The 17,260-nt window shown below is 51.1% G+C and overlaps 1 protein-coding gene across 2 annotated transcripts in view; it reads left to right on the top strand.

Annotated features, from left to right (window-relative positions):
• LOC141056168 (uncharacterized) overlaps positions 1-17,260 on the top strand; it is a 36,003-nt gene that overhangs the window by 11,265 nt on the left and 7,478 nt on the right. For both annotated transcript variants that reach the window (XM_073552866.1, XM_073552867.1), the window contains exons 4-9: positions 4,262-4,295; positions 4,421-4,486; positions 4,575-4,730; positions 4,910-4,981; positions 6,542-6,604; positions 17,092-17,190. In XM_073552866.1, coding sequence (XP_073408967.1) covers positions 4,262-4,295; positions 4,421-4,486; positions 4,575-4,730; positions 4,910-4,981; positions 6,542-6,604; positions 17,092-17,190 — 490 coding nt within the window. The remainder of the gene's footprint in view (positions 1-4,261; positions 4,296-4,420; positions 4,487-4,574; positions 4,731-4,909; positions 4,982-6,541; positions 6,605-17,091; positions 17,191-17,260) is intronic.

Genomic DNA, 17,260 nt, shown 5'->3' with positions numbered 1-17,260 from the left:
TGACTCTTCAATGTTCCCTAAACGCAGCATCTCTTGTATCTCTTGTCGCATCCCCTCTCGTACAGACTCTGGGACGCGGAAGGGGTTTTGTCGCAGGGGGGTCTGATCCTGGGTCTCAACCTTGTGTTGTGCCAGGCGAGTGTACCCTGGTCTCCCCGAAAACATCCTCTGTCGCTGCCTCAACAACTCCTCCGCCTGCTGTCTCTCCCGGGGGCCTAGGTCTTCACCCAAGTGTACCTGGTCCCATGTTTTAGACTGAGTCCTTTCCCCTAAGACATCCGGCAAGGGAAGTCCGGCTAAATCCTCTGCTTCAGGTGCACAGATGGCCACTACCTCTTTAGGGCGCTCCCGGTAGGGCTTCAGCATATTCACGTGGAACATGCGGATAGCCCTGGGGTCGTCACAATCGGCGACATTATAGGTTGTGTCGGCTATTTTCCCCACTACCTGGTAGGGCCCCTGCCATGCAGCTTGAAACTTATTCTGCTTAGTGGGCTCTAACACCAGGACCTTCTGTCCTATTTCCAAAGTGCGCTCTCTGGCCCTCCGATTGTACCATATGCGCTGGCGCCGCTGGGTCGCCTGCATGTTCTCACGTACAGCCTGAGTCAGCTCCTGTAGGCGGTCCCGGAATTCCAGCACATAGGGTACAATAGGTACCCCTTCTATGAGGCCCTCCCCTTCCCAGTGTTCCAGCACTAAGTCTAGGGGTCCCCTTACCCGTCTCCCATATACCAGCTCGAACGGGGAGAACCCCGTGGATTCTTGGGGCACCTCCCGATAGGCAAACAGGAGGTGTGGCAAGAATTTCTCCCAGTCCCTGTATGTCCTGGTAAAAGTCCCAATGAGCTGTTTTAATGTCCCGTCAAAGTGTTCACACAACCCATTGGTTTGCGGGTGGTACGGGGCGCTTCTAATGGACTTTACGCCGCACAGCTTCCACAGTTGGTTGGTCACCTCTGCTGTAAACTGGGTACCCTGGTCCGAGATAATCTCCCGGGGAAATCCAACCCGTGAGAACACCTGGAGCAGGGCGGCCGCCACCGTCTCTGCCAGTATGTTAGGTAACGCAACCGCCTCTGGATACCGTGTGGCATAATCTAACACTGTCAATATATACTTTTTCCCTGACGGACTGGGTTTGGCTAACGGCCCTATCAGATCGACCGCTACTCGGCTAAATGGTTCCTCCACAATGGGGAGGGGGCGTAATTTGGCCTTGCATCGATCCCCCCTCTTGCCAATGCGCTGGCAACTGTCACAGGTCTGGCAGTACTGACGAACATCATAAGTTACCCCCGGCCAAAAGAAGTTTTGTGTCAGACGATGTCTGGTGCGACTGACGCCGAAGTGCCCGGCTAACGGTATGTCATGAGAGATTCGCAGTAGCTCCTGCCTATACTTGGGAACTACCAGCTGTCGTTTTATAGTGGGGCTCGTCCCTGTGTGGTGCTGCTCTGTGATCCGGTAGAGGAGTCCCTGCTTCCATACAAACTGTTCCCCTTCCAGTACCACTCTCCCCTCCTGTGCCTTCCCACGATATCCCTCTAATGAAGGATCCTCAAGTAACTCCCTCTTAAATTCATCTGGGATGGCCCAAGAAATGTGTCTGGCTATGGGAATACGTGTAGGGCTGGGATGTCTTACCTGGGCCTCCTCTGAGTGTGATTCCGCCTCCGCAGCTCGAGCTTGTCTCTGGGTGGTCACAGGATATGTCTCAGCCAGAGGGGCCACCGAGAATGCAGACAAAATGGGCCCCAAGTCATTTCCCAGCAAGACGTCTGCAGGCAAATCCTCCATCAAGCCGACCTCAACAAGGCCATCCCCGACTCCCCAGTTCAGGTGAATCCTGGCAGTGGGCAGTCGATGTATGGCTCCCCCTGCTACACGGACTGCCACTGTCCGGTCCGTCTTCTCTTGGTCCCGGACGAGATGAGGCTTCACAAGGGTCAAAGTTGCTCCGGAATCTCTTAGTCCCTGCATACGTTTCTAACCCACATGACCTGTCGATGCTGTTGTTGATTATCTGCCCAGGCTGCCTGCACGGGGTCTGCTTCATGCAGCACTTCCTCCATCTCTTCCACCTCTTGGTTAGTCGTAGCCCCCAATGCCGGGTCAGCTTTGCCTTGGTAGCAGTGTACAGCAGCCTGGCTGAAGGTAGCTGTTCCCGCCTTTGGCCACTGGGTATGCTGAGTCCGGTTGGGACATTGTCTTTGCAGGTGGCCCAGCTGACGGCAGGTGTGGCATCGCGCCCCAGGGGGACTGTGGTAGGCCGGGTTTCTAGCTGGTCCCCCTACAATCTTCGGTGGTTTGGGGCCCTCCAGGTCCATGGGCGGGCCCCTAGTGACCATCTTTGATCCGGACAACTGCGGCCTTCTGGCATCATGATGTTCATCGGCCAGTCGAGCGGCTTCCTCAAGAGTCGTTGGCCGCCTGTCCCGAAGCCATTCCTGTGTCTCGGGGGTTAGTCCATTAAAGAATCATTCTAACAAGAAGAGCTGGAGGATGTCCTCCTTAGTGGTTGCTTGGCTCCCTTGTACCCAGTGACCGCCGTAATTTACAGGCCCATTCAGCGTGGGTATCGGTTACGCGTTTTATAAGTCCGCGGAACTTTTGGCGGTAGGCCTCTGGTGTCAGCGCATACCGGGCCAAGATCACTTCTTTGATCCGCTCATAGTCCATACAGTCCTCATCAGGTACTGCGCGATAGGCTCCCCCTGCTCGCTGACTCTCCTCTCTCCGCTCTGCCATCTCCATCTTGGCCAGCTCCACTTTGGTCCGCTCTGCCATCTCCATCTTGGCTAGCTCTATCCTGGTCTGCTCGGCCATCTTTTCCTTTAGATCAGTACACACATCAGCCATCACCTCTCGTATGATCTCTACCGCAGGGTTTGGGCCATAGAACGCCAGTCTGTTCTTTACCTCCCTCTGGAATTCGGTCTCCTCCACGTTCACATTGGGGGCGCTGCACTGTCGTGTTCCATGATGGCTGCTATCAAATCCGCTTTTGTTTTGATGCTGGCGATCAACCCTCGGGCTTCCACCAGATCTTTTAATGTAGTCCTCTTTAACTTCTGGTAGTTGTTTTCCATTCATTCCTTTCCTCCTGTAGAAGGGGTATCATATCCCGCTGCTGCCACCAGTGTAACGGGGTCTACCAAGCTGAGGTACCTCTTTCAGTACCACCCCGTGTTTTCGGAGGTCCGCTCTGCGTTGGCTGGAGTCTGAATAAATGACGCTGGCTGGAATTCCTTGGTTCCATGGGCACATATAAAAGATCACTGCTTCTCCATGTATTTCCAGTCTGACAACACTTTACTCACAGGACACTGAATATATCACACAGATACAGAGGGCCGGCCAATAGAAAAGCGGCAGGCCAGACATACATTACAAAAGCCGCAGGTGGCCGGAGCCTGCCTATGTTTACTGTGGGAATTACAAAGGTGGGGGGAGGGCGGACAAAAGGAGAATATCGTGTCCCCTCTGCCCAGGGGCGCAGCCTGTGAACTGATGCATTAGGGACATGCATCTCACATGGAACCTATTATACATACATATAACTGCACAACATATTCTGGGTGCTGAGTGCTTCTGTAACACGTAACAGATAGGTAATAACTTGTTTTCACCGGGGAACCCCTTTAAGATCTGTTATATACTTCATGCAGTAATTTATCATGAAAGCCACATACTTTTGATAATATACTGTTGCGATCATAGACTAAATTATCACTATTTTGACTGCCATTGGGTAAATAAGGTTGGAGTGTATGCCAGATGCTTTCCTTGGAAGAGACCCATAAAGTGATATGGAAAGGGTCTAAAGCCCCCCAAACACATTTTACTAACATCAGTCAAAGATGGTGATATTAGCAGGATCAGCCGACAGTCTAATCTGTATGGGGCCCCCCAACTGTTGATTGTTGGGGAAAGCTATGGATCCGGTGTTTCCGATTTGGGACTGCTGATTCTTTTGTTATCCGAGAGATAAGCTGCTCCCTGAGTCTGGCGGAGGCTCCCCCATGGAGAACACTGGAGCAATTGGCTGATCGAGTCATCCTGTGTATGGGAGAGTTGATTGAGTTAGCTGCTGGTTGACCAGTCGGATAGCTACCTAAACTGTATGAGGCTTAACTCTCCAATGAAGAGAGACAGCAAGATGTTCCTGAATCAGAAAGTCAGATTTAACCAGCATTCTACCATGTAGGTCAATATATTTGTGTTCTATTATAATACCCCTTTTTTTTTAATTTTGCAGTGATCCTTCTTATCCACCGAGCATCTACAAGCCAGTGAGTGTCCTAGGTCCAATGTCTGTGTATCGGTGTCTTGCGCTTCATGCAATGGAAAGGAACCCTTTGTGTTGTTTTCAAGTTCCTTTATCACATTATTTTTTATCATTTTTTTTTATATCTAGAAAAAGGCATCAAGAAAAGTGAACATAAGAGAACAGGAGAACGCCCGTCGTAAAGACACAAGAAAGGTACAAACCGCCCTTCAATCACCATAATCGGTGGGGTCAGACCTTCCCAGCGCTTCACGGATTATTTTTTTCCCCTCTGTTTATCCAGAAAAAATCTCGCCTGAAGCTTTTAGACTTGTTCCAAAGCCCAGAACTTCTGATTGGGCACCAAGGTCAGACACTGGAAACAGATAAGAAAGAAGCAGACGGAGAAAGGGAGCCCAAGACAGAACACATACAATGCTCTGAGAGCAAGAGGGGATCGGTAACAAAACAGTCTATTACTGTTGGTCTGAGCCCTTTGCACTTTATTCACCTTCCGTTTGCAAATTCGGTTTATTGACAACATTTTACAAACTTTCAGCTTTTTTGCAGTAAATTATGTGATCCTGGAAAAGAAAACTTTATTGCATCCAGTAACCTTTTCTGTACTGTTCTCTTTAGATGGCTGACGTCAGTCCAACTTTTAAGGAAGCCGAAGAGGAAAGTGACAACCTCATAGGAGATTTCTCCAAAGTATGTGATAAACTCTTCAGTGTCATCAATTGTGCAAAATAATAGGGAAGTATGGCAGGATGTATAGGAGAGATGTAATATAACATCAGGTATTTCCATTGTAGGCATTTATGCCATATTGTGTATGTACTGGTACTGTACTAGGTGCAGGTCCCAGAAGTGGAGCATTGGGCGGCCTGTGAGCCACATCACCAACTCACAGCCATTATGGTACATTAAAAAGGTTTCCTTTGGGATGGGTGATATTTGCCAATTACTGGGTATTTATCAGCTGAGACCCCCACTTATCCCAAGAACAGGGTTCTGCTGAGCGGTGGCCACATGTGTACACAGGCGCGTCACTCATTGTCCATGGATCTGTGGGAGATAGTGCTCATCAGTCTCCAAAAGTCCCAAGGAATGGAGCAGTGTGTCACGACATGATAGTCTTTGGTAAGGGAAGGAGGCCTCAAACTTTCCCTCTAACTGGGACACTAACAATCCCTCTCTCGGGGGTACTCTTGATGGTAGAGAGGCCTGAGTCTCTGACCTTACTATGCTCCTGATAATGTCCTAAGCTGTCCCCTACCCCAGGAGGCCTGGGACAGAAATGTTAGTGTATAAACACGTAAGACAAACGTGGATAACAAAAAGCAACTTACATACAAAAAAATCATCAAAGGTAGAGAGGAATAAAGGGAAGGATAGGAAGGTACTGACCAAATGGGAATAGGGTAATGGAGAAAGCATACACCCAAAAACCGCAAACAACAATCTCCAGCAGCGACTACGAACTCCAATGTCAGTACACCAACTCCACCAAGCCAGGAAGTAAACTTTCACAGGCAGGGATGAGAAGGTCTGGCCAGGTTTTATAGACGGAGGAAATGAGCAGGTCAGGAGCAACTGTGAGATGGAGCTGCATGTCTCCAACCAGCATACAAAGAGTCGTTAACCTCTTCAGTGCCAAAGGAAACAAAGTCCATTTAATATGAGAAACAAAACACATAGGCTAAATGGAAGACCTGTGATTCACAATACGTAATGATTGCCTAACACCGGATCTCCCAGGAGGATGTGAAGCACTCATGACACAGCGACTGCGCTTTGGCATCAGTGGGGGATCCAGTAAAATCCATTTAACTGGAAATCCAATAATTGTCTGAACAATGAAGTTTTCTACCACTGAGACCAATCCAATCCTTAGAATGCTCCTCCTCCTCCATTTCTGTTCGTATCCACAGTCATCGACTAGTCGGCCTCATGCACACGGCCGGTTGTAGGGCGGCACGCCATACACCACCATATAATGTTTCCATACAGCGCCAATTACAGAAATATTATCCCCTAGTAGCATTTCTATGTTTATGCAACGTCATCACAGAAAATATTGGAAGTGCCAGTCCCCTTACATGCCGGACACCGGCAGTGCTCAAAGAGACAGACTGACTATAATTGGGGTCCATCATTTCATATAAAATAGCGATTAACAGGCAGAAACGATCATTTTGTAAATGACTCTTATAAAAGTTATTAAATGCATTACAACTTACTAAACATAAGTGAATGTTTCTTTCGCAGCCTCACATCCTGCCGGTAGAAAGGGGCAATCACCAGGACCTGAAATATATCACTTGTAACACAGTAAGTAGCTGCAATAAAGTATCACAATTTTTTAAAGGGGATTTATTCACATTCACTTCTATTCACTGCTATGGCAAGAAGAGAAAAATACATTTTGTGTGACCTGTCAATCACAGTCGGTGTGAGTTGGTTTGTATGGAAGCGGGAGACCCGCCTTTACCTGAAGACATCTTGACATCTCATTTGATTAGCCGGAATGATGCGACGTTATTGTTATGGCGTGATGGACAAGTGACATCACACCAAGCCGGCTAATCAAAAGAAGATTTAGGTGCTGTTAGGTGTTGAGTTTTCCCCACTGCACAGGGGGAATCTCAAGCCATGTTCTCTGCGGTCTCCCACTCCTCTGCAGCCGCAGAGATTCCTGCTCAGCAGAGACGTCGGTCCAGACGTCTTGCCCAGGATGATGCTAGGCGTCTGCTTGCTCCTTCTGGCTCTGCTATAACTCCATGCTTGTGTGAGCAGCAAGTCGACGCTTCTGGGACTAAATCCTGTCTTTTGGGTACTGAGCATGTCCATGGGACGACCTCTCATTGGAGGTTGGAGGTCACATGCGCAGGTCCCGTTCCTGCTCGGATTGGTCCACTACTGGGAAGGTCCCGGAAAGACGCCACTATAAAAGAGCCGCATGGCCGCTCGGCCATGCTCTAGTATAGACTCTTATGGCTAGTTGTGTGTGTAAAGATGGATGCATGAGACTGCTGACTGACTCATTATGATCCCCTCCCTTTGGTTGTGTATGGTATAGGGGTTACAGAGTCAGAGTCTGCGCGAGTAGTGGCATAGTCTATGTGCCACAGAGTATCCCGCTTTCCACACGAGCGTTAGCGCCATACAGTGCCATCCAGCACAAGGCACCTCTGCACCGCACGGACAGCAGCGTTCCTTACAGCGGCGCCGTGCGCTTTTAAGCGCTTTCCTCACTGCTCTGGGTGGTTAGTGGCAACCGCCGGAGCGGTGCAGTGCGCACTTGGTGCGATTTATATTTTCCGTTCTCTTGCTGGCACCGCAGCTGCGGCGCCGGGCGCTAGTGGTCGAGAGGGACCCGAGTCTCTGAGGCAGAGTTCTGTGACCGTTAGCTAGTGCTCACCCAGCCGAGCCCTGTGAGTGTTAACAGGCTCTGGCATTTGTTTCAGCAGTTCTGTGAGGTAACAGAGTTCGCCCCTGTGCACACCAGGTCAGTGGATATCTCCCCGGTGTTCACTTAGTTTAGTTTTCCGCCATTACCGAGCAGCAGTTTAACATCTCTGCAGGGTGGACCCAGGGCTGCGAACGCACCTTATTCCATCTTTATTATTTGGTGCGTTCCGCAAGCCCATAACAGGTACAAGGCGGCTCTCCCAATGCATTTTATCAAGATAGTGGCAAAAGGAGCTGCACTTTAGCCAGATAAATAAATGCTGGCTATTGTGCCCTTTTAGCACCTACACTCCACTTTGCCGCCACTATAATGATGGCAAAACTAATACTGTCTCATTGACACTACTAGCGCTATAAGAGTAATAGTTCACGTCTCCAGCAGGTCCTTCTAGTCGTTGGCTTCTTTGGGAATTGGGTAACGGAGAAGGAACATTGTTATTGCTTATAAAGGTTGTGGTTGCGAGGGATAAGCCTCCATGGACCCCACATAAAAGGCTAAAACTGGCAGATTTCCCGCAAATCTGCAATAATCAGTTTTGTTGTTTTTGTCAAGCAAAAGCAGAACAACAAAAATGATGGAAGTATTGGATCCATCACATGATGGATATTGGAGTATAATTGTGCAAAAAAAAATTAGTGAAATTTAAAAAAGTCACAAATGATGAATTTTACAGAAACATCGGGATAACGAAAACCACTCACAGGGCCGGACTGGGACAAAAAAGCAGCCCTGCCACATAAAACCCAGCAGCCCACAAGCTATAACACTCCTCACCCCGATCAGTGAATTTTACTTTACTTTGTCGTGCCCCTCACTCTCCTAAAAGTAGATATTTGAAGACCCACATGTGAATGGCGCCACAGTTCGTATGATCGACCATAGCTGCATTTACATGGTGCTGTACAGCGCTCCGATTTTCAGGATCATGGGGGTCCCAGCAGTCGGATCTCCAGCAATTGTAAAGTTATCCCCCATCCAGAGGAGAGGGGATTACTTGGGATAATCCATTTAAACAAATTTCTTAATATTTTATTTTTATTTGGCCATAGTAATATTAAAAATACAAAACCAATATTGTCCCTCCCAAAGTCCAATGTCGGCAGGAGAAGTGGTACTGTGCAGTTCATACAGGGCCGGCTCCAGATTTTTGTGGGCCCCGGGTGAAAGTCTCAGTGGGCCTCTTTAACACGTACCACAATTCATAAGGCACAGATACAGCAAAGAAATATAGGTATACAATGCCAAAATATTTCACTTCTAACATTACATAACTGATATCTATTGTACATTCTATAATAGGTCAGAAACCAGACAGTATTGTCCTCCATACAGTATTATGGGCCCCACATAGTGCTCCATACAGAATAATGAGCCCCATATATTGCTCTATAAACTGCAATGAGCCCCATATAATGCTCCATACAGTATTATGGCCCCATATATTGCTCCATTCATAATAATGAGCCCCATATAATGCTCCATACACTGTAATGAGCCCCATATAGTGCTCCATTCAGAAAAATGAGCCCCATCTAATGCCCCAGACAGAATAATGAGCCCCATATATTGCTCCATTCAGAAAAAGGAGCCCCATATATTGCTCCATTCAGTATTATGGGTACCGCATAGTGTTCCATACAGTAAAATGAGCCCCATATATTGCTTCATGCAGCATTATGGGTATCACATGGTGCTCCATACAGAATAATGAGCCCCATACAGAATAATGAGCCTCATATAATGCTCCATACAGTATTATGGGTACCACATAGTGCTCAATACAGTATAATGAGCACCATATAATGCTCCCTACAGAATAATGATCGTCATTGTTAGGCGTCGGGTTCCTGTTGCTGCACAGCGGGAATCCCAAGCCCTGCTCCCGGCGGTCTCCCATTCCTCTCCAGCCGCAGAGGAGGTTGCTCAGCAAACTCGTCGGTCCCGGCACTCTGCCCAGACCACCTCCGTGGGTTTGCTTGCTGCTGAGGTGGCACAGCTATGGCAATGCAGGCTGCTCAGCAGCGAGATTCTCCAGGGACTAAGTCCTCATGTCGGGCCACTGAGCATGCCCGTGGAGTGATCTCCCATTGGAGATCGAAGGTCACGTGCTCAGGTCCTGCTCCTGTTCGGACTGGCCCATCCGAGAAGCCAGAAAGGTCCCGGACGCTCGCGGCTATAAAAGGTTTGCATGGCCGCTCGGCCATGCGCTAGGATACACTGTATTTTCAGACTATGAGGAGTGAGTGATGTATGCACGTATGAATGTCTCTGGTGACTGACTCATTATGAAACCCCTACCCTTGGTACGCATGTGTTGTGCAGCCTAGCCTGCTAGCGCCCAGGCTTAGGTGTAGGTAGGGCAGAGTCGGAGTCAGGCATTAGTCCACATCAGTGACTCGGCACGCCTCAGTGCACGTGCTCCACACTCCGTAGCCAGCGTCTATAGCGGCGTTCGCGGCAGCGATGCCATGCACTCAGAGGGCCTAGAGGAACTCTAACCCCGTGTCCTTGGGGTAGAGTTCTGTGGCCACTTTCCGCGCGCTTTTTGGCCGGGCTCTGTGAGCTAAACAGGCTCATGTATTTGCGTTCAGCGGCTGTGCGGCTCTGTGAGTCAACAGAGTTCGCTCCTGTTCACACTGGGTGACGTAACCCACGTGTGACTGTTTTCACGCCGCTCTATTCTTCCGCCATTACCTAGCAGCAGTGTACCACCTCTGCAAGGTGGACCCCGGGCTACGAACGCACCTACTATTATTTATAATTTGGTGCATTCCGCCAGCCCTAACATTATCCTAGCGCCAGGGTCTGGCTTGTAATGGCGGCGGAACGACTGCACAGGTACATCCAGCAGCTGGAGGGAAGGTTGGCAGCGTTAGAGCGTTCCACCTCAGCTGCGGATGTTACCTCGGTCGCTGTTCAAGCAGCTACAGAGGCTGTCGCCCGTGTCTCCACGGCCAGCCCTGCCCCGACCTTGTCTCGCCTCCCGCTGCCCGAGAAGTTCTCGGGTGATAGTGCATCATGCAGGGGTTTCGTGAGTCGGTGCTCCATTCATCTGGAGTTGCTGGCCACACGATTTCCCTCTGAGCGGGCCAAGGTGGGATTTATCATCTCCCTCCTGTCGGGCAGGGCCTTGGAGTGGGCCACCCCTCTGTGGGAGTGTGGGGATCCCCTGGTACAGAGTGCCACCCATTTTCTGTTCACTCTAAAGCAGGTGTTCCTGGGACCTCGGGTCACGCACGACACCGCACTTCAGTTGCTGGCCCTAACCCAGGGTCTGTCTCTGGTCAGCCAGTATGCCATCCTCTTCAGAACTCTGGCCTCCGAGCTGGAGTGGCCAGATAAGGTTCTCATACCTATATTCTGGAAAGGCCTGGCTGATCATGTCAAAGATGCCCTGGCTACCAGGGAAGTGCCCACCACTTTGGAGGAGCTAATTACGGTCTCCACCCGAATTAACATTCGCTTCATCGAGCGAGGGCTGGAGCGCTCTAAGTCCAGCCAATGATATAGGTTGGCTCCAAACTTTGCTAGACCGCTGGAATCTCCCGGTCAGCCGCCCGAGCCTCCAGAGGCCATGGAGGTGTCCCACACGGGGTCCAAGTCCCGGCCTGCACGGGTATCTCCAGTCTGTTTCCGTTGTCGGCAGACTGGGCACGTTGCTAACCAGTGCCCACAGCGGTCAGGAAACGCTCACGTCTAGTGATTATCGAAGGGGGCCTACTAGACACAGCGACTTTCTCCTCCAAGCTCCTGTTTAAAGGGGCGTTAGAGTTCAATTCTTCCACTCTGATTGTGGAGGTTTGTGTGGACTCTGGGGCGGAGGGCAATTTCATGTCGTCTGCCTTCGCCCAACAACACGCAATCCCCCTGGTCCTGCTACCTCAACCAGTCACTATCAGAGTGGTGAATGGTGCGACACTCCCGTCCCAAATCACCCACCAGATGGCTCCACTGAGACTCTCACTGTCTCCTTCTCATCAGGAGATGCTGTCTCTTCTTGTTATGCCCGAAGGTATCGACCAGGTCCTCCTAGGGGTTCCCTGGCTACGATTTTACTCTCCTCACATAGAGTGGTCCTCGGGAAAAATCCTCGGTTGGAGCAAGTCCTGCAAGGGTAGGTGTCTGAGGGACTGCATACAGGTCGCTACCTCTGAGGTTCCCACAGATCTCTCCTCACTTCCCAAGCCATATCAGCAGTATGCAGACGTTTTCTCCAAGAAGGCGGCAGAGACCCTTCCGTCGCAGCGCCCTTACGACTGTCCTATTGACCTCTTGCCCGGTGCTGAGCCTCCTCGGGGTCGAGTCTACCCCCTATCTCTCCCAGAGACAGAGGCCATGTCTCAGTATATCAGGGAGAATCTGGAAAGAGGATTCATTAGGAAGTCGGTGTCCCCGGCGGGAGCGGGATTCTTCTTTGTCCAAAAGAAGAATGGAGAATTATGTCCGTGCATCGATTACAGGGGTCTTAACGCCATAACCGTTAAGAACAAGTATCCTCTGCCCCTGATATCGGAACTGTTTGATAGGCTACGGGGAGCGAGAGTGCTTACTAAGCTTGATCTGCGGGGAGCCTATAACCTGATTCGCATCCGTGATGGGGACGAATGGAAGACGGCATTTAACACCAGAGACGGGCACTATGGATACCTGGTGATGCCCTTCGGGCTATGTAATGCTCCAGCCGTCTTCCAAGACTTTGTCAACGATATCTTCTGGGATATGCTTACCACCTAGGTAGTAGTCTATCTGGATGATATTCTCATTTACTCTCCAGATATTGACTCCCACCGGAGAGACGTTTGCAAAGTTTTCGATCTCCTGCGGGCAAACTCCCTTTATGCCAAGTTGGAGAAATGTGTGTTTGAGCAGGAGTCCTTGCCTTTCCTGGGCTACATCATCTCTGCCCAGGGTTTGGCGATGGATCCTGCCAAACTACAGGATGGATTGGCAAGAACCCCATTCTCTCAAAGCGGTGCAGCGCTTTATGGGGTTCGTAAATTACTATCGCCAATTCATTCCCCATTTCTCAACTTTGGTAGCGCCTTGGTAGCCCTCACCAAGAAGGGTGCAAACCCCAAACTGTGGTCGGAAACTGTCTCCAAGGCCTTCGCTTCTATTAAATCCCACTTTGCTAGCGTTCCCATTCTACATGGCCCCGATGTAGATAAGCCCTTCATTCTGGAGGTGGATGCCTCTTCCGTCGGTGCTGGAGCGGTCCTGTTCCAGAAGGACTCGCAAGGTCGGAAGCACCCATGCTTCTTCTTCTCTAAGACCTTCACACCAGCGGAGAGGAATTATTCCATCGGAGACAGGGAGTTGCTAGCAATGAAGCTGGCCTTCTCAGAGTGGAGACACCTCCTGGAGGGGGCTCGCCACCCTTTCCAGGTGTTCCCCGACCACAAAAATTTGGTCTATCTACAGTCAGCCCAGCAGCTGAATTCTCGCCAGGCCAGATGGTCCTTGTTCTCCTGATTCCATTTCACCCTGCATTTTCTCTCCGGGGAGAAGAACGTCCGGGCCAACACTCTTTCTCGCTCCGTGGTGTCATTGGAGGAGGAGCCTCAGCTGATAGACCCATCGGAGAGCCTGAGGGCCGTGGCTCCAGTTGCTCTCGAGTCGGTACCTCCGGGCAAGACTTTTGTCCCTGCCCATCTGTGACCGGAGGTCCTCTCTTGGGCTCATTCATCCAGGGTGGGGGACATTTTGGGACCAAACGGACCTCTGATCTCCTGGCAAGGACGTACTGGTGGCTGCATATGGACCGTGACATCAGGGACTATATTCAGGCATGCGTCTCTTGCGCCCAGAATCGGTCCTCTCGGCAGCGGCCCGCCGGGTTACTCTATCCCCTGCCGGTAGCGGACAGGCCCTGGGAGATGGTCGGTATGGACTTTGTGGTGGGTCTGCCCAAGTCCAGTGGCAGCACCGTCATTTGGGTGGTCACCGATCATTTCTCCAAGATGGTGCATCTGGTGCCACTCTCGCGGCTACCTTCTGCACGGGGCCTGGCAGCGTTGTTTATTAAACATGTCTTCCGCCTGCACGGCATGCCGAATAAGATTGTCAGCGACCGGGGTCCTCAGTTTGCGTCTCGGTTCTGGAGAGAGCTCTGTTCTCTGCTCAGCATCAAGCTAAATCTCTCCTCGGCCTATCATCCCGAGACGAACGGGTTGGTTGAGAGAGCCAACCAGACCCTGGTGACATATCTGCGACATTTTGTCTCGGCCAGGCAGGATGACTGGGCATCCTTGCTGCCGTGGGCGGAGTTTGCTTTGAACAACGCTGTGGCCGACTCCACCGGTCAGACCCCATTCCTCTTAAATTACAGCCAGCATCCGCGCGTCCCCGTGCCCATGCCCGTGTCATCCACCGATTCTATGGTGGAAGACTGGGCAGTGGAGACCGTGACATTTGGGATCGCACGCAGGATGCTATCCGGGCCTCCAAGGAAAGAATGAGGGCCTCCGCTGACGCACACAGGCGTCCCGCTCTGACCTTCGCCCCTGGCGACTTAGTGTGGCTTTCTGCCCGAAACATCAGGCTGCGGGCTGAATCCGCTAAGTTCACACCGTGCTATATTGGCCCTTTCAAGGTCCTCGAGCAGATCAATCCTGTGGTCTACCGCCTGGCCCTTCCACACTTGGCTATTTCTGACACGTTTCATGTGTCCCTCCTTAAGCCGGTTCACATGTCCCGGTTTTCTGAGCCATCTGCCGGGACATCAGACCTGTCGTCTGACAAGTTTGAGGTCAATGCCATTGTGCAAGATGATGCGGGGCAAAAGTTTTATTTGGTGGATTGGAAGGGTCATGGTCCAGAGGCTCGGTCCTGGGAGCCGGTGGAGAACATCCACACTCCACTTCTCATTGCGGAATGAGGCTCGGAGAAGGGGGGGCCCTAGAGGGGTGGTAATGTTAGGCATCCGGAGCCCTGCTCCCAGCGGTCTCCCATTCCTCTCCAGCCACAGAGGAGGTTGCTCAGCAAACTTGTCGGTCCTGGCGCTCTGCCCAGACCAGCTCCATGGGTTTGCTTGCTGCTGCCACCTCTGGCACAGCTATGGCAATGCAGGCTGCTCAGCAGCGAGATTCTCCAGGGACTAAGTCCTCATGTTGGGCCACTGAGCATGCCCGTGGAGTGATCTCCCATTGGAGGTCGAAAGTCACGTGCTCAGGTCGTGCTCCTGTTCGGATTGGCCCATCCGAGAAGCCAGGAAGGTCCCGGACGCTCGCGGCTATAAAAGGTTCGCATGGCCGCTCGGCCATGCACTAGGATACACTGTATTTTCAGACTATGAGGAGTGAGTGATGTATGCACTTATGAATGTCTCTGGTGACTGACTCATTATGAAACCCCTACCCTTGGTACGCATGTGTTGTGCAGCCTAGCCTGCTAGCGCCCAGGCTTAGGTGTAGGTAGGGCAGAGTCGGAGTCAGGCATTAGTCCCCATCAGTGACTCGGCACGCCTCAGTGCACGTGCTCCACACTCCGTAGCCAGCGTCTATAGCGGCGTTCGCGGCAGCGATGCCGTGCACTCAGAGGGCCTAGAGGAACTCTAACCCCGTGTCCTTGGGGTAGAGTTCTGTGGCCACTTTCTGCGTGCTTTTTGTCTGGGCTCTGTGAGCTAAACAGGCTCCGGTATTTGCGTTCAGTGGCTGTGCGGCTCTCTGAGTCAACAGAGTTCGCTCCTGTTCACACTGGGTGACGTAACCAATGTGTGACTGTTTTCACGCTGCTCTATTCTTTTGCCATTACCTAGCGGTACCCTGTGTATACAGCATCATCCCAGCCAGGCCCACCCCAGCCCCTTTATATACACATCATCAGCCCAGGCTGCCCCCCCACCTGTATATATAGCATCAGGGGCTGGGAGGGGCCTGCCTGGTCTGATGTATATACAGGGCCTGGCATCATTGAACTTACTGGACTGAACTCAGCCAGCACGCGCAGGTAGGAGAGCTCCTCCGGCTGCCTGGGGCTGCTGGGTGATGATAGGTCAGTGGCAGTGGCGTAACTACAAAGTTATGGGCCCCGGTGCGAACTTTCAAATGAGGTCCCCCCATGCCAAAATACACGCACATCTCTGCTCCGTACACCTCGTACACGCACGGCTCCGCTCACCTCGTACACACATGCTCGGCTCCGTACACGACAGGCTCCGCTCCGTACACTTCGTACACACACGGCTCCGCTCCGTACACCTTGTACACACACAGCTCTGCTCACCTCGTACACATGCGGCTCCGCTCCATACACGACAGGCTCCGCTCCGTACACCTCATACACACACAGCTCCGCTCCGTACACCTTGTACACACACAGCTCTGCTCACCTCGTACACATGCGGCTCTGCTCTGTACACCCCATACACACACGTCTCCGCTCAGTACAACCCATACACACACGGCTGCTCCCCATACAACTCATACACACACTGCTCTGCTACATCAACCCTGTAAACCCCTCCTGACCCCACATAGAAACTTACTCCATCCAGCACCATGGAGGCTCCTGATCATGTGACCCCTGACTCCTCCCCTCCTGCGACATCACCACAGGTACTGTGTGCAGCCATCGCATCAGGCCAATTGAAGCCTGGCAGCCACTGAAAGCAAGGACTCCACCGCGGTAGTTCCGCCCCTGGTAAGTGGTGCTGCTGCAGCCATGGACGGAAGAGAGCAGAGCGCACTCTCTCCGCCCTCAAAGAACGTGCGACATGCATCGTCACGTCGTGCGTTTTTAACCCCTAGGGTGCCGTCCCCCTTGTTGCCACTGGTACTGACTAATGCGCACTGCTCGCACCTGTAAAACCGCAGATTTAAAGGGCCGGCGGCAGGAAAAACAGGCCGGTGGCTGCCGCATCAGCTGGTAATTGGCCAACGGCCCACTACATAGCGGCCCAGCGGAAAAATGCCAGGTTGTCCAGATTACCAATCCGGGCCTGACAACTCATAAAGCCAAAGGAAAAGAACGACAGTCGAAACACGTACAATTAGCTTAAAAAAAGGAACAAATAAAATAATTAATAAGGCGCAAATTAAAAAATAAAGTCATTATTAGGACCATTTTAAGGTACAGAAGCAATGATGAATCTCCCCCTTTGGCCACGTTCACACCTTCAATCTTTGGCCAGTATTTTACATCAGTATTTGTAAGCCAAAACCAGGAGTGGGTGGAAAATACAGAAGTGGTGAGGCGTTTCTATTATACTTTTCCTATGATTGTTCCACTCCTGGTTTTGGCTTACAAATACTGATGTAAAATACTGACCAAATACTGAACGTGTGAAATGACTTCTAAAATTCTGTACTCTGGGTGATTTATATCTCTTCTGATGCTTTATACTCAGCTTGCGCACCTGCTCGGGGGAGGATATCAGGGCGTTGTACAGACATACCTTTTGGTGGACTGCCGCTATCCATATGAATACACGGGAGGACATATCAAGGTATGACGCTTCGTTGACATATTGTATGTACCATGTGTTTAAAGAGTTATTCCCAAAAATCAAGTTATCC

The sequence above is a fragment of the Dendrobates tinctorius genome, unplaced genomic scaffold (assembly GCF_039654945.1).
Source record: "Dendrobates tinctorius isolate UK_male_01 unplaced genomic scaffold, ASM3965494v1 ptg000196l, whole genome shotgun sequence".
Taxonomy (NCBI): domain Eukaryota; kingdom Metazoa; phylum Chordata; class Amphibia; order Anura; family Dendrobatidae; genus Dendrobates; species Dendrobates tinctorius.
This window is presented reverse-complemented; position numbering and strand designations above follow the sequence as displayed.